General features: G+C 31.0%; 1 protein-coding gene across 6 annotated transcripts in view; it reads right to left on the reverse strand.

Moving 5' to 3' along the window:
- Window positions 1-15,768, reverse strand: part of Shal (potassium voltage-gated channel protein Shal) — a 115,842-nt gene that overhangs the window by 29,793 nt on the left and 70,281 nt on the right. The window contains exon 5 of one of the 6 annotated variants that reach the window (XM_018447383.1): window positions 2,606-2,656. The exons of the other annotated variants lie outside the window; for them this stretch is intronic. Coding sequence (XP_018302885.1) covers window positions 2,606-2,656 — 51 coding nt within the window. The remainder of the gene's footprint in view (window positions 1-2,605; window positions 2,657-15,768) is intronic. 6 annotated transcript variants of the gene reach the window in all.

Raw genomic sequence — 15,768 nt, forward strand, 5'->3', positions numbered from 1 at the left:
CTTTCCTTGCTCAACCTTTCGACGCACGTAATAAAATCTGATTTAAACCATTTTCGAAGGAACATATACCGTACTATCGACCATAAAAAACCGATGGGCTTCATAGCGTTTCGATTGATCCAATAACCCCGGGAAAGCCTGTAAATTGACGAAGTGACGCGCACACCGCGCGCATCACCGACAAAAACGAATTAACTCACAAACGTCGATGCGGCACATCCCCTCAAACGGGTCAAACAATTCGAATTCGAGCCCAAATGCATGCGCGAAGGTGCGCGAGCGACGATTTCGTATTCAAGCGAATCGCACGTTTTCCGCGCGAGATTAGCAAAACGGAAAACTAATGAGCCCCTGCAGGCAATGTGTGATTTTCGGCGCAATTATTTCCCGTCAAATTGCTATCGCGATAACCGGGTGTTCCAGCACGAGAGAATAAAACCACGCACGTTCACACATTTTCTTCAAGCGACTAGATTTCATTACGAAATTTAAGATTACCTATGAAAAACAGTAAGAGAGATTAATTAATAATTATGCACATATGTAAATATTAATACATACATTTATACAAAGTGCTCTGAAAATAAGAAAGGTGCACACTTTGAATACACCTTGTGCTATCAACGAAACGATCAATGATAGACAAAAGATGAAGTCCGGAAATAAAGAGGGACGATCTGTACATTATTAATTCTCACTTTACAATAAGAAGAAATATTTTCTACAAAACATTTCACAAATGTATGTTTATGATACAAAATACACAAACAATTGTTAGATGTATATACATGTGAATTGCCGTTTACTGAATCCAAACACGATTTGAGTTAGCTCCAATCAAATAATCACGTTTGGAAAAAGTAATCACGATGCACGTTGACAATTATTTTTAAAATGCATTACATTTTAAAAATAGTTTCCAATGTTTATGAAGTTATATGCTTCCAATAAAAAGTAACAATAATAACTGGAAACGTGTTGCAGATACAAAGAGACAGTGGAAAACGTGATTTTAGGAAACCGTCGCGTTTATAAAAGCCGTAGACACAATTCCGTTCATGTTTATCTAAAATGTCATTAGTGTCAACCATAAAAAAAAGATTTCACGTTTTTCAAAATTTTAACACTGCCAGTTTCGCATCGCCATGATTCAGACCTGACAATCGTGCGAATTTTTTATAATGATCGATCGAGATTGTAACGCAATGCTGTCATAATGTTTATAGCCGATCATCGTACCTGTTGGGCATCAATTAATCAATGCGAATTAACGGCAAAATCATAACTTGAATAGACGCGACGGAAAATCTTTGCAAGTTATTAACAAAGAGGAAAACGCTCGATTTCCACATCGATTAATCATCCGGCCAACTGTAATCGACACGGCTTGACGGGATAACGAATAATACGTAATTAATCTTGCTCACTGTGACGGGATAAGATTTCAAGCCGGAAAGAAGCGGTTGATATAGAGTATATATAACACATATACAGGTATAGTTATACGTAGCTATACATAAGGCGATTATACAGAATGTCGCAAAATCTGTGTTAAGCGAGAAAGTGGTTGATTGCAAAGAAATAACCCGAGGTTATGTTGTGAAATAATCGTCTAAAGTCTAAATAATACACTGCAGTATATAATGCGCATCGTGGGAAGAAATCTAAATTTCTAAAATTAATACGTGACTGTAAATCCGAAATATGTTTAACTAGATATAGAAAATAATCGTAAAAGCGCAAAATAAAAAAAATTATCATAAAAAAGAAAAAGTTCCCCCAAAATATTTACTTTTGCAATACTATGCGACGATCTATATAATCATGTTATATCTGATGCGTTTAATATAATTGTAGCTAGAAATACTTGAGATAGAAACGGAGCGAAACGTAACGCGCACATAAATACCATCTTTGACGTTTATGTGAAGTAATAACAATTCTGCGATTGTGGACATGCAATTACAGGGCCAGAGATATTTGGTACGATATATATGTACAGGCTGGCGATTGTTCGCACAACAACGTGAGTAAATTCAGGATCGTAATCATACATTACGCGCTTACATGTGTTGCATATAAATTAAGTGATATGTAATTGGTATATTGGGGAAGAAATTCGACATGCTCGAGCGAGTATTTTCAACCGAGCATATTTAACAACGCTCAATGATAATGCAGCTCCAAATAATAGGATAGCGTTTTAAATTAATTAACCTCGTGACAGATGCCAATCAAAGCAAAAATACCCACAAAAAATCAGATTTAATGTACCTCAAACATATTATATCACATTGCACATATTATTAAAAAAACTTATTATATATTTATATATATCATTATTAAAAACATCATTTTCAATTTAAAAAAGTCTATACAGTTTATTACTTGGTAATTCGCTAAAAGTTTTGGAGCGAAGAATGATATTAAATTAAAAATACTCAATCGAGCGCGTGCTAGACTCTGTCGTCATACGGTTAACAATTAATAGTAATAGAGTCCGGAGACGAAGATAAAAAAGACCGTGCTCATTATTGGGTCGACGACGAATAGTGGATCGACGGAGCTTTTTAGAACGTACACTTAAGATTCAATTTTGTCTTGCCTGGCTGATCTGAAGTGGATGCTCCACTACAGGCTCCCGCTGTTCCTTCGGCTATGCATTATTCATAAAAGCAACTCGTGTTACATTATAGCGTGCATAATATGCCGGTTATTCTGACGCGACGTCATCGCCGACGTCCACGCCAGTTCTGATGACTTTTTGAGCGGAACGAAAGTAGAAAAGTATAAATATTAATGCGCGAATCTCGCGATACGATCTATTAACTTCCGAATGTCTTCATAAAAAGTGATAGTCGCCTGCAGTGATCATGATTAATTGCGTGGAGTAAAGGACCGAAAATCAACCGTGATGATGATACCGCGTCAAATTTTTTGTCGACTTTGAACCTCCACTTTCCGGTTTGAAGAGGTGATGATATATTTGTACGTGTCGAACTTTTGCGAGGAAAGCTTAATTGAATTCCCATACTCGCAAACACAAGAAATTCTCATGAAGATCCAGGTTTGTTTCAAGTAAAACTTCCCTTTCGAAGCAATATAAAAGTTCTGCATTCATATCTTGAAAAACCTATCCTTATGTTATAAGTGGTTTTGTTTTTTATAGAAATTCCTTAAACTTTATTAATACTTTTCAACTTGAATTCTTTACGCTCTTTTATATTTTAACAGATTGTACATAAATATGTAAAATTATATAAACAAGTATAAAATTTATTTTCACTTATTTATGTAATATTACATATTTTTTTTTACAATACAATAAAACATTGAAAAAATAAATAATAATTGCGTAATTAATAAATGTTTTCAACAGAAATAAGTATTATAACGTCTCTATGATCTCTATTTACGCCTTAGAGTGAAATGTCATTGTTTTCATGCAAAAGATTTAAAAAAATTCATAAAGCAAATAATTTCAATCTTTGCATTATTTATACAAGCGTAGATTGAAGCAATTGTAAATTTATTGTATATTTCAATGTAGTATTCCTTAGAAAATTATAAGAATTCCTAATAAATTCTACTTTATTTTAACGTAACATCACTATTATCTAACAAGGTAGAATAATTAAAGCCTTCTATATTTCCAAATTTTCTATCCTAAAATTGAGAACAAAATAATCCTAAAAATATTATTGGTAATGATTTACAACAGAGTTATTTTTCAGAATTTTAATGTTTTGAAATCTTGATAAAAATCTTTGTTGCAATTTTAATTTAGTGATAATCAACCGAGAGAGGTCGAAAAATGTATAACCTACCTATTTTCTCTCTTTAATATAATTATTTATAATTATATAATATATTTATTTTCAATATAATTTCTCGCGTCTTCAGACATTACAAATTTATTATAGCCCTTAAAAAAGTCGATTTCAATACTAATATGACTATCTAATATAGTAATTTATTATGCCTATTTCATTGCATCATTGTGATTTTACTACCGTAACTTACTACCGAGTACAATGATTTCAAAAATCTTATAAAATCGCTGGATATGGTTCGGATATTTTCGTTTAAAATAAAATTCTGCAATATAGACATCCATATGATCCTCACGGCTAGTCTGCTTTAATTACATAAATTCTCTGTTTTTAAAATACAAATTCTCTGCTTTAAAATACAAATTCTCTGCTTTAAATACAAAAATTCTTTGCTTCAAAAACACAAAAATTATATAAGAAAATAATTTGTGTTTTTAAAGCAGAGAATTTGTGTTCTAAAGCAGAGAATTTGTATTTTTGAAGCAAAGAATTTGTGTTTTTAAGCGAAGATTCAATAAAATACACGCATACATATCATACTAGTCATATTTAGGACTAAAATCAGCCTTTTTAAGGCCGATATATACGAGTACTTGTAATATCAAAAAATCTTAAAAAATATACTGGAAATAAATAGTTTAAAAAAATAGATGGGTTACACATTTTTTGACCTCCCCGATTAATTATTCATCACTATTAGAATCGCAACAAAGATTTTTGTTAAAATTCCAAAAAAAAACATTAATATTCTGAAAAGGCCCTACTGTAAATAATTATTAAATTATTAACTGCAACAACTTATAGACATCTTTTTTAAGTAAGGATTATAATAGCAATGTAAACAATTTAGCTCGTAAAATTGCAACTCAAAATATAATCGGGACTGTGGCCTACAATGAGTATTAAAAGTTGATTTTATAGATTACAATTTAATTTATTGTCATACCGTGTACAAAGTAAAACGTTTCGACTTACTTAGTTCTTTTCAGTTACTCGCATTATATACCGATATTTCTTATAGTTCCATTACTATACCATACTAACATAAATTCAAACTGGATACCCTAACAATATTCTTTACTCTGTGCATTTTATAAAAGATAGATGTATTCACCCAGTCATTTCGTATCTCGATGTTAGTGACGTAAAATGCTTCAATAAACAATTCTTCGGTCGATGTCGAGAATATTATTAAGTCATAATTATAAAATCAATAGTTAATTTGAAATCTGCTTCACGATTCTTTTAGTACATTGATAATTCATATAAAACAATCATTTGAATTCCTCCATAGTGTGTTTTCAATATCGAATAATTGATTGTTTTATATAAATTATCTATCTTTTGTAGAACGCGCAAAATAAAGAATGTAATTGTTGGAATGTAATTGCTTCTAGTTTAAATTTATGTTAATATGGTATACTAACGGGATAAGCAAATAACTAACGAAAACTAAATCAATCAAAACATTTTATTTTGTACACGGTATGACAATAAATTGAATTGTAAATCAACTTTTAATGCTCGTTATAGACCACGATACTGATTATATTTTATATTATAATAACATCCCATACACACAGCACACTTCATTCCATAAATCTTTCTGGGAACGTTCTTAGGACGTTGGGACGTTCTCAGGATGTCCTTCAAAACGTCCCTTGGAGATCTGTGCTATATGGAGTATGTGGGGATATGATATATTAGGATTTGATTCTATGATTTATGAACTCACACATAATTTTCTGTGCTTATATAGCGCCTTATGTCACACGTGTAACAGCAATTTGCGTTGCAAAATACTCATGTAAAGACACGAGGCCACGTCTTTCAAATCTCACACTCCTTCTTTATGTATACTCATATGCTGAATAATGTCTACCAAGTTTGAATTCGTCACAGCGCAATGATTAATTTTTAAACTGTAGCTTTTATTTCTACAACCATCAAATTATGCGTACTTCTAGAAATCGAAACTTCGAAGCTTCACGTAAATTGGAATACCTAATATATAATAGAATGTATTTCGTTGCTAACCATTTGTTATTGTCTGTAATCATAAAGAGCAATGTAAAGGCCGGAATTATTGAATCGATATTTTACGTCGCGCAACGGAGAATTATTCATAGCGGACAACCAAGACATAATGCGGTTGCTTATTGTTACCGTTAATAGACTCGAATGCGGTTAATTATCAATCTGATTGCTGTCAGCCTTGATTAATCGACAGTCTCTAAGTACATGAGAATAGTAGAAGTTTATATAAATGCCTAGAAATGTGCTCGTGCACAGGGAATATCCAATATTGTACTAATTCCGTAAGGAAATATTGCTGACACAGACTAATATTATGCATATTTAGTTTGATTAATTAGATAGAAAAGCATATTTTATTACATATATAAGCATCAAAAGTATATTAACGCAATACTGATATTTCAATAATTCAGAAAGTTGCAAATATGATATGAAAATATGCCAAGTGTCGATTTTAATCAAATGATTTTATATCGCGACGGATTTTTTCGGAGAATCGATATTGATTAGAAGAAAAAGCCTAATGGAAAAATAAAGCGACAGATATTAGAGAAAAGCTCAAGTAAAACGGAGCTTGATGAATCCGCGAGTTAGCACGGCCACTGTCGTTCTCTTTGTATATTCTTCATCCCCCGTTATTTCTTTCATCTCACTCTTTTCACCCCCGTATATACACAGAAGATCAACAAGAGTTTTTCTAACTAGCAGAGGACGGTTGATTTCTCGAAATATTTCACTCTAATTGAAACGCTACCACGAGCAGTCTGAACGAAAGAAAACGGATATCATCCAACTGATTTTAATGGATGAATTATTCACGTACCGCGCTCGCATGATGGAAAACTGTCTTCAGAATCTCTTGAACTTTTTACGAGCGATTAAATTGGACGGTGCTTGCAAAGCAGCAAACATCTTGCTGTTTAATTAATATTAAATTATATGAAAAAACGAAAAAATCTTTGACTAGTAAATCTTGATCTCTAATTTCGATTTCCTGCAAGTTTAATTTAGTTTAATTATTCTGTGATATAGCATAATTTAAATTTTTCAATAATAGATCCAATTCTTAAAAGATTTTTCTTAATTTTGAGTTTTCTATCATTATGAAAGTTAAGCGAGTTATAAGAATATCAAGTGCGCCATTTATATTCGTTAAAATAATGCACGTATAAAACTGAGGAAATCTCTTATATTTCTTTACAGATTCACAGATTATCATATAAAATTACGCGCAACATTATCTATATTAAATATCCAATAGAAAAGAAAAATAATAAATAAAGAAATTAATATTGTTTGTAATCATTGATGATTCCCTTGTTAGACATTACGACAAATTCAGTCAAATTAAGGGGATCCTAAAGTCGTGCTGTTTTATCAATTATTTTTTAAATAAATATTTTTCTAACCGCCTTTACAGAATTAAAAATCCTTCTCCTTAAAATATAATGTAGTCCAAACCGGTTGAAAAATTCGTGCGAAAAATGAAAAAAAAGTTAGAAAATTACAGTTTTTTATCGGCTTCTGACGTCGACTCGTAACAATATTTGCTTTATATAAAAGTTTTGTACTTTGTACCTATAAAATTAGCTCGGTTTGGACTAGGGATTACATGAACAACCAATGTTGAGTATTTAGAATTAAGTTTGGACACTTAATACAAAAGATTAGTTAGAAAATTTGTACGTATGTGTACGTGAGATATTGGTGTGGTAGTATATAAAAACATGTCGATGCGCTGGAAAAACAGCGATATCTGGTGATTTCGTCGGAGTTCGATCTTCATTTTAGGATCCCCTTCCCAGTGAGAAATGATAATGGAATCGATGTCGAATCGACGTCGAAATCATCAAATTGACGTCGAATCGATATCGATTCGATGTCGATTCCATTGTTATTTCTCACTGGGTTAAGATCTCACTTTGTAACTCTTAATAACAGTGTCCGTATATTGTGATTGCGCAGTTTTTTATCACATATAAAATATAAACAACGACAATGTATATCGATACTGTCATTAAGAATTATAAAATAAGAGCCTAAGCCATTTGCTACAAGATCGTCACGCATGCGGTTATGACAAACTTTAAAACTTTATAACTCCAACCTTTTTGGACTATTGGCACTTGAATATTATATATTATTTTTACGATATCAAGCTCTGTATCTTAATACGAAACTTTCCAAAATCTGCATAATACATATCCGAATCTTTCTTTATAAATTAGAACACTATCTTAATTAATTGAAACTATTCTCCGTCCGCCGACGCTATTACTCATAAAGCAATTTCCTTAACATCGAAACTAGTCGCTGCGCATCGTAATATTGAATTGTTATCGCTGACATTACTGCAATTAAAATTAATTTGTCGATCAGACTTGTGTACACGTGCGCTTCTGACACGACGTGCATTCGCAATGCATGTATTTCTACTGTATATGTGGTTACGTGCGGGTTGTACCAACGGATCGATCATCGTTTTGCAACGTGGGTATGCCACTTGCCATTCAACGTATACAAACTGCATGCCGCGTATAGATATGCAAGCCGCACGCAACTTGTATGCAGCCTGCGATTGCGAACTGTATAAATAATCGCGATCGTATCAATTTCGTCGAGGTATCGAGTGCGAATAAATCTGAACGCTCAAAATGTTGCCTCGCCAACGTTTGAATTGCTCGTTTCTGTTTGAGCTGTGTATTACCATTGAAAACTGAAAAATCATATACCTATGTGTGCAAGCGCGTAACGTAATATAATATTGATAAAGAAAGATATAAAAAGACAAAAAAAGTTGTAATATAATACATCATATGTAACGCCAACGCTCTGATTGTCGATGAACTGACAAGTCTGTTTCGTTGAGTTTCACGTACCTCTTGGTATGCATACGTCACTATCTTTGCATATAAATTCAATCTCTAATTATATACGCCGCGCATCGCGTGATGCATTTGAGACTATAAATATATTATTTCCATAATAAAGGCATAACTGAGGAAAATATCTGCACAAAATACACGCATTAGAGTGCATCTCGTTTCCTAAGTTAATGCTAAAATCTTCTGACTGATAATTGTTCCACTTTTCCTTTACTTTAACAAGAAATTATCTTTACAAAATACGTCAAATGAGTTATTAATACATGACGGAAGGAGTGTGAATTCTGAAATATACGTATAAGTAATGTATGTAATGTATATCAAAATCCAATTGATTACTCATATTACATAAAATTTTAAATTTAATGTATAATAAGCTAACGATTTTACATTTGTTAATATATAAATTTTTAATTTTAATATATTAGTATATTAACTTATTGCTTCTTCGTTTATCAATCTTAACTCGCAAAACAATGCAAATTTATTTTTAGTTGGTTTTTCTCCCTCAAAGACGCTATATATATTTTATAACGGATTTTCCCATTGATGTTTATCGCAATGATAGTTGCTGCTTTATGAAAGGATATATAGTGACAATCGAACCTATTTCTCCGTTTTATGCGCTACACATCACGTGGCATAACTCTAAGGTCAGGGTTGTTGTATCAACTTGTCGATAATTGTGCAAGGATGACCACACGCGGTTATATACAGTGACTTGTAAAAACTCGTGCAAACTCGCGCATATGGACAGCGATTTTCTTGTCAAACGTTTATTTTTGGCTCGCTGCCCGACTAACATTTTCCACTATTTTTTTCACACTGATAATTGCCCATCGTAATTAGCGGTATCGATTCTTATCCCTTTCCCTAACTCAATAAATATAACTTTTATATATTATCCCTCTCCCGCACTATACAACATGATGATTAATAACCGTTTATTTTAAATATTTATAAAAAAGAAATAAAAATATTAGTCTCTTTCTCTTTGATATAACTTAAATAATGTTATTAATAAAAATTAAATCGTATTAATATTATAAATTGCGCGCACGCGCACGAGAATGTATTTAAAATACATCATAATTTTTATGTCTTGTATAAAAAAATCTCATGCAAAATATAAATATCACATATTTTATTTCATATAAAATCTACACATATTACGAACGTTGTATATTGTTGCAAAATATACAAAACAAATTCACTACTTTCATTTTGCACTTTATATCCGAAGGAAACTTTTATAAAATATTTATCAATATTGCATTTTCACATTAGAACGAGTATCAAAACGTTTTCGTACTAATTTTAGTCCCAATTGAAGTCTTCATATAAAACATGTGATATTTATATTTGTTCTAAAAAAAGTCGTAAGTACGAGGAATATATGAAGGAATTTACTAAAAAATTTCAGTTTCTTTATTTCCTTGATTCTGCTGATTTGATTTCATCATGTCACGCTTAGGCCGCAATACGTGAGAAAAAATAATCACATTATCGAAAATAACATACCGTTTCTGGAATGTGGCAAGTATTTTGTAGCTAACTAAAATATAACAAGGTCAAGGGCTGATCGAAAGCTTCGACAGCGCATGAGTATTATTAATACTTGCATATTAATTTTAACGTAATGTAAAATCTCATATCACAAAAGAAGAATTCTTAAAATAGTGAAATACGAGATTTCAAAAAAAGAAATTGTAAAAAATAAAAATACTAATGATAAACTATCCACATATGTGACAGAAATTCAGATAAAGATGTATGTATTCAGGAAATCATAATACATCTTAGTTTTATTTCCTACTGACAATCACACGCTGGCTCGCGATCAACTCTTAATCGTAAAATCTCGATTGCATGACGAATGAATGACGTCGACATGGATCTCAACATAGAAAAATAAACAAATAAAGGATGTGCGATCGTATTTCCCCGTAAATCGATCATAACGGGGAAACTATACCAGACTGGCGTGCGTCACACAAATTGGGAAACAATCGGAAATGAAATCTATTCGATCAAAAGATATCCATGTGATATCCGATTAATCAACAACATCGCAATGAAATTCCTCACAACAAGACAATAATAACAATTCATACGGCCAACTTGAAGAAATAATAAAATTGAATTTTATAGAATTTTAATTAATAACAACTGCTTTCATTCTAACAATTTGTTAAAATTTTTTATTAAAAAAGATATCAAAACGATATTGTCATCGAGACTGTTAGTAGAGTTGACAAAAAATTTTTAATTTGTTCTATGGAATAAAACAATAATCATCAGGCAATAAAACAGAAGAAAGAAAAAACAGAAGTTCTTTCAGTTGGATGATATTGCAACTTTAAACTTGCAGCTTACCATTTTTCTGCAAAAGAAGATTATGAACTATGAGTGAAATTAAAGTCGTACGAAAGTGAAACATTGAAATCGAAACTTTTTTTAATTTTCAACGCAAGCCAGTCTTTGATGATTCAATGAAACGATTTGCGCTAATGGATGTTATTTATATGTACATCTCGCCCCGAGCGAGCTCCTACATTGTTATCAGTTGCGTTATCGCTGTCGATCGGTAATTAATCGTAATAATTCGAACGCTTTTTCGTTATCATCGAGCTTACCAACAAGGGTTCGTTTAATCTTAAAGCTAATTTTGGGCAGAAAATCTCACACATATTGATCAATCTCACCTCTGGAAGATTTTAATCTCGAAACTTCGTTCCTTTATTCATGACAAATATCGCCACGTTAGTCAGGAAAAGTTTCGGAATTCTATATAGTACAATTTTCCGCCACTTTCAGAATAAGCTAAATATCTCAGCAATGATTACGTCGTTGCTGAGATATCATTCATGGATCGCTAATTCACGACTTCCTCTAATAGCGATTATTAGCGTCATGTAGATTGTAGATCGAAATGCGAAATTGAAATTATTTTAGGATTCAAATATAAATCATCCACACCAAAGAAATTATTGAAATGCAATGATCATATTAAATGTTGTCTCAAAGGTCATAAGTTTGCTGTTGTATGACTTATCTCAGAATTAGAAACATGAATGAATAATATATCACACAAATGAATAATATATTTCTGATATTAAAGTCAATAAGGATATAATCGCAACAAGTATGCGAATTTTCTCGACAGTTAAATTTTTGTAAATTTTTATTTGGTTATGAAATTGAAGAGTCTAAAATCATTTTGCGCATAATTTACGAATTACAAGCAAAGTGATGCTTTTCTTCACATTTTTATTCAAATTTTGATTAATTAGATATAATCGATTTACAAAATAAAGGATTTGCTTCGCGTTTCGATCAAACTAAAATACGTTATGCCACCATCTTCGCAAAAATAGGAATTACGATTTTTATGAATAATAAAATACGAGCTAGATTTGTCACAGCATATCGATTGGCTGCCCGTTCGTGAATCGACCACACCGGATCGAGTTTGCGGTTGAACTTTCGGTGCGGCATACTCGCGTTAGGCGGAGTTCGGTAGATTTTAATGGAACAAGAATTATATAGATCGAGTTACGGGTTATTAATACAAGCGATTATCAGACGAGAGCGGGGACGGGCGCGAGCTCGGGGCAGGGACTCGATGCGGCAATATATGTCAAGTTAATCTAAAAATGGAAGACATAGGACACGAGGCTGCGAAGAGACATACTCCGCGAGAGATGGGGGTCGACAGTTTCTCTGGAAGACGGGTCGATTCTATATCAAATCTGGATCCCCCTAGGATCTAAGTACAACGATATGCAACCCTCGTATTTTTTGTTCCTTTTTCGTTTACTTCATAATTTCCTTGCGATTTAATTAAGTGTATTCAATAATTATTAATTAATTGTACTTCATTATAATTATTAATAATTGTTAATCATCAGTTATAAAGAACATAATTTAAAAAGATTAATTTAATGAATCTAAAATTTATGACTCCTATTTTTATTACTATTTCTATTACCTGAAAAAAAAGTAAATTATATGTAATATGTAAAGAATTACAAAATTAAAATATGTATAACAATTATAATTATTGCAATCAAATACGAATTCAATAAAATGTCAATTAAAATTAAATAAGACGTAATAATTATTGAATCCTTTTATTGAAATTATAAAGTAAAGATTGTGCGTGTCGCTGATTTGATTGAGAGAAAAAGAGCAATTTGCTCTTAAATTCTACATCAGTGGTAAATTCTATATCAGAAGGTAAAGGCCTTTGGATCGAGATTCTTTGTGGATCTATGATGTAAGAGAAAGAGAAGTGTGTGCCCTAATTAAACTCCCATAAAATTTAAACGATTTTAACAGAAGATAATATTTCAGATAAAAAATAATATTCTTCCGCTAACCTATAATATGATCGATATGAAAGAACTAATAAGGAAGATTTACGGAAGGAAAATAAAACACAGAAATAGCATAGAACATAACGGAAAGAAAATTTGCGATAAAACAATCAAAATATTAAAGAATCACTTCTATGAACGCGTTCCGTTTTCACGCTCACACACTGTAAGCATCAGTTCATCCTTATTAGCTAACGAATATTAAACAAAAACAGATGATACTAACAAGCTTTGTGAACCTAAAGTGGAACACATTCTATATAAGCATATTTTAAACAGGTTGCAAATTTTTAAATACAATAAAATCATCCGTTTTAATAGATGTAAATAAATTTTAAAAAGTTTAGAATTAAATAGATAAAATAATTTTAAAGAATAAATATAAATAATTTTAGATCAAATAATTCTTGAACTTAAATATTAAGAAATTGTAATTAACCTAATTGCCGAAATTGTTTTTATTTAAAATTTCCGTCAATATTTTACAAGTATATAATGAAAATTTGAAACCTATTCGTAAATTACGGCATGGATTAACAAAAGATTGGTAGAATCAGAAGGAAAGGATAAACGGCATTGAACATAATCGTAAAAAATAAAAGCCAAGACAGCAGAAGCATTTGTTAATGAGATTTCGACAATGTTTCGCCCTCGGTTTATTGGTCGATTGGGCTGTTCATTACTTCTCATTTTCGTTAATACCAGCCTCGGCTACATGAAGCTCGATTTGTATCATATAAAGTAGATTTCTATCGAGCTGTCGACTGTCACTATCGATATGCGCCGAACGATACGATTTTATTTCTGAAATTTGTCTCGGCTTTTCGTCTTTTTTTTGATATCACAGATTTATACTAGAACTGAATCGTTTACTTTTGAACCGAGAAAATGACGGTATATATGTGTTGTATGTAATGCATGTATCAGGATTGGGTAGTAATTAATAAATTACAAGTTACATAAAAAATTGAAACGTTAATATATAAATTAATATATAATATAATAACTTCTAACTTAATTTAGTTAACTTTAAAAGAATTTTTAACATAATTTACTTTAAAATTTTTAATGTATTAACTGTTTTTAAGTTAAGTATTCTTTATCTCTTTAAAAATGCTAATGTTATTTTTTATGAAATATTAAACATTAGAGAATTAATTTAGAGAAAGCTCAATAATTGTGTGACAGGCAAAAGTGTCTAAAGATGAAGGTGGATTGGATTTGTATTTAAGGAACGCTATCAGTGCGTTATACAATTATTATTTTACGCCTAATGAGCGATAAAGAAAGAATAAGAACTTTTTATTTACATATAATTTTCAAAGAACGTGCAAGCATGAACAACACGAAGAAGAGTACAATATTACTTACATTTGAAAAAATTACATTTTGTTTTTCTATTATAACATAAATATCAAGATATCTATGTACAAATACTAAAATTCAGTTTTTTATTAGGTATACAAAAAATATCTTTGTTATTTTACAATTTACACATATAAAATACCTTATATAATTTATCTGATGATCCATATTGTAATTGTTTTGTTATTTAAAATAATCTAATTTTAAGAAAAATTTGGATATTCTGATTTAATAAAAGTAATGCTTTTCAGAATTAATTATTTATTTATTATAACTTGGACAAATTTGATCTCAACGTAACTTTAACTGTGTTAGTTTTTTGTTCGTTCAACTTTAAACTTAACAAAATTAATTTTATAAACCATTAACTCTAACTTAATTTAGCTTTAAAAAAAGTATTAACTTAATCAACCCTGATACATATGATATGTATGTTTTGTGCACGTATGTGCAAAATGATTGGAATGGTCATTTTTTTTAATCAACCGAAAATCCGATCATTTATAGCATTAAGTCGAAATTAGCGCTCTAGTGCTAGTATAAAATCTATGTTTGATACGAAAAAAGTGAAAGTCTCTTCAATCAATTGCTCGAAAATTGAAAAATATGTTCATTCGAAATCCCATTTATATGCTACATACACGTCAAGATATATTTTAATAGTTTAATAATCAAATATTCAATATATAACTCCACGACTCTCAACGATATAGGTACCAATTCATTGACACAAGGACATAACGTATCATTGAAAATATGAGAATTAATCATATCTCATTCATAAATATTACCGATATGTAATTATTGTCACATAATCTTGCTATAGCTATCAAACAGGAAGAAATAAAGAAACATTAACTTTAAAGTAACCGCATAATGACTTTCCGCAATCCTTAAAAAAATATTCCAAAGGGACGCATGGAATTGTAAAATTCTTGTATAAAGTATAAAAATGATCTAGCAAGACGACTTTATTTTCTTTGCGCGGTATTCCGTAACTATCACTCAGAGTGATGAAATGAAAACAGATGATGTAGTGTAGAAAAAAGTCAAGGAAATAACAAAGGAAAACAGACCATTTTATTCCATCTCACAAGATATTCGAAACGATCAAGCCTTAAACGAGCAAAGTTCGACGAGAATGAAAACAAAAATATACTCAAGAAAATTAAAAATCATATATAATCAAAAAACATAATTGCAATATGATGAATCCGATCGAGATAATTTTCTTGGAGGTATAAATTTCTCTATATTTCACATTTCTCT

This window comes from Mycetomoellerius zeteki, unplaced genomic scaffold (genome assembly GCF_001594055.1).
Source record: "Mycetomoellerius zeteki isolate Tzet28-1 unplaced genomic scaffold, Tzet1.0 scaffold20, whole genome shotgun sequence".
NCBI lineage: Eukaryota > Metazoa > Arthropoda > Insecta > Hymenoptera > Formicidae > Mycetomoellerius > Mycetomoellerius zeteki.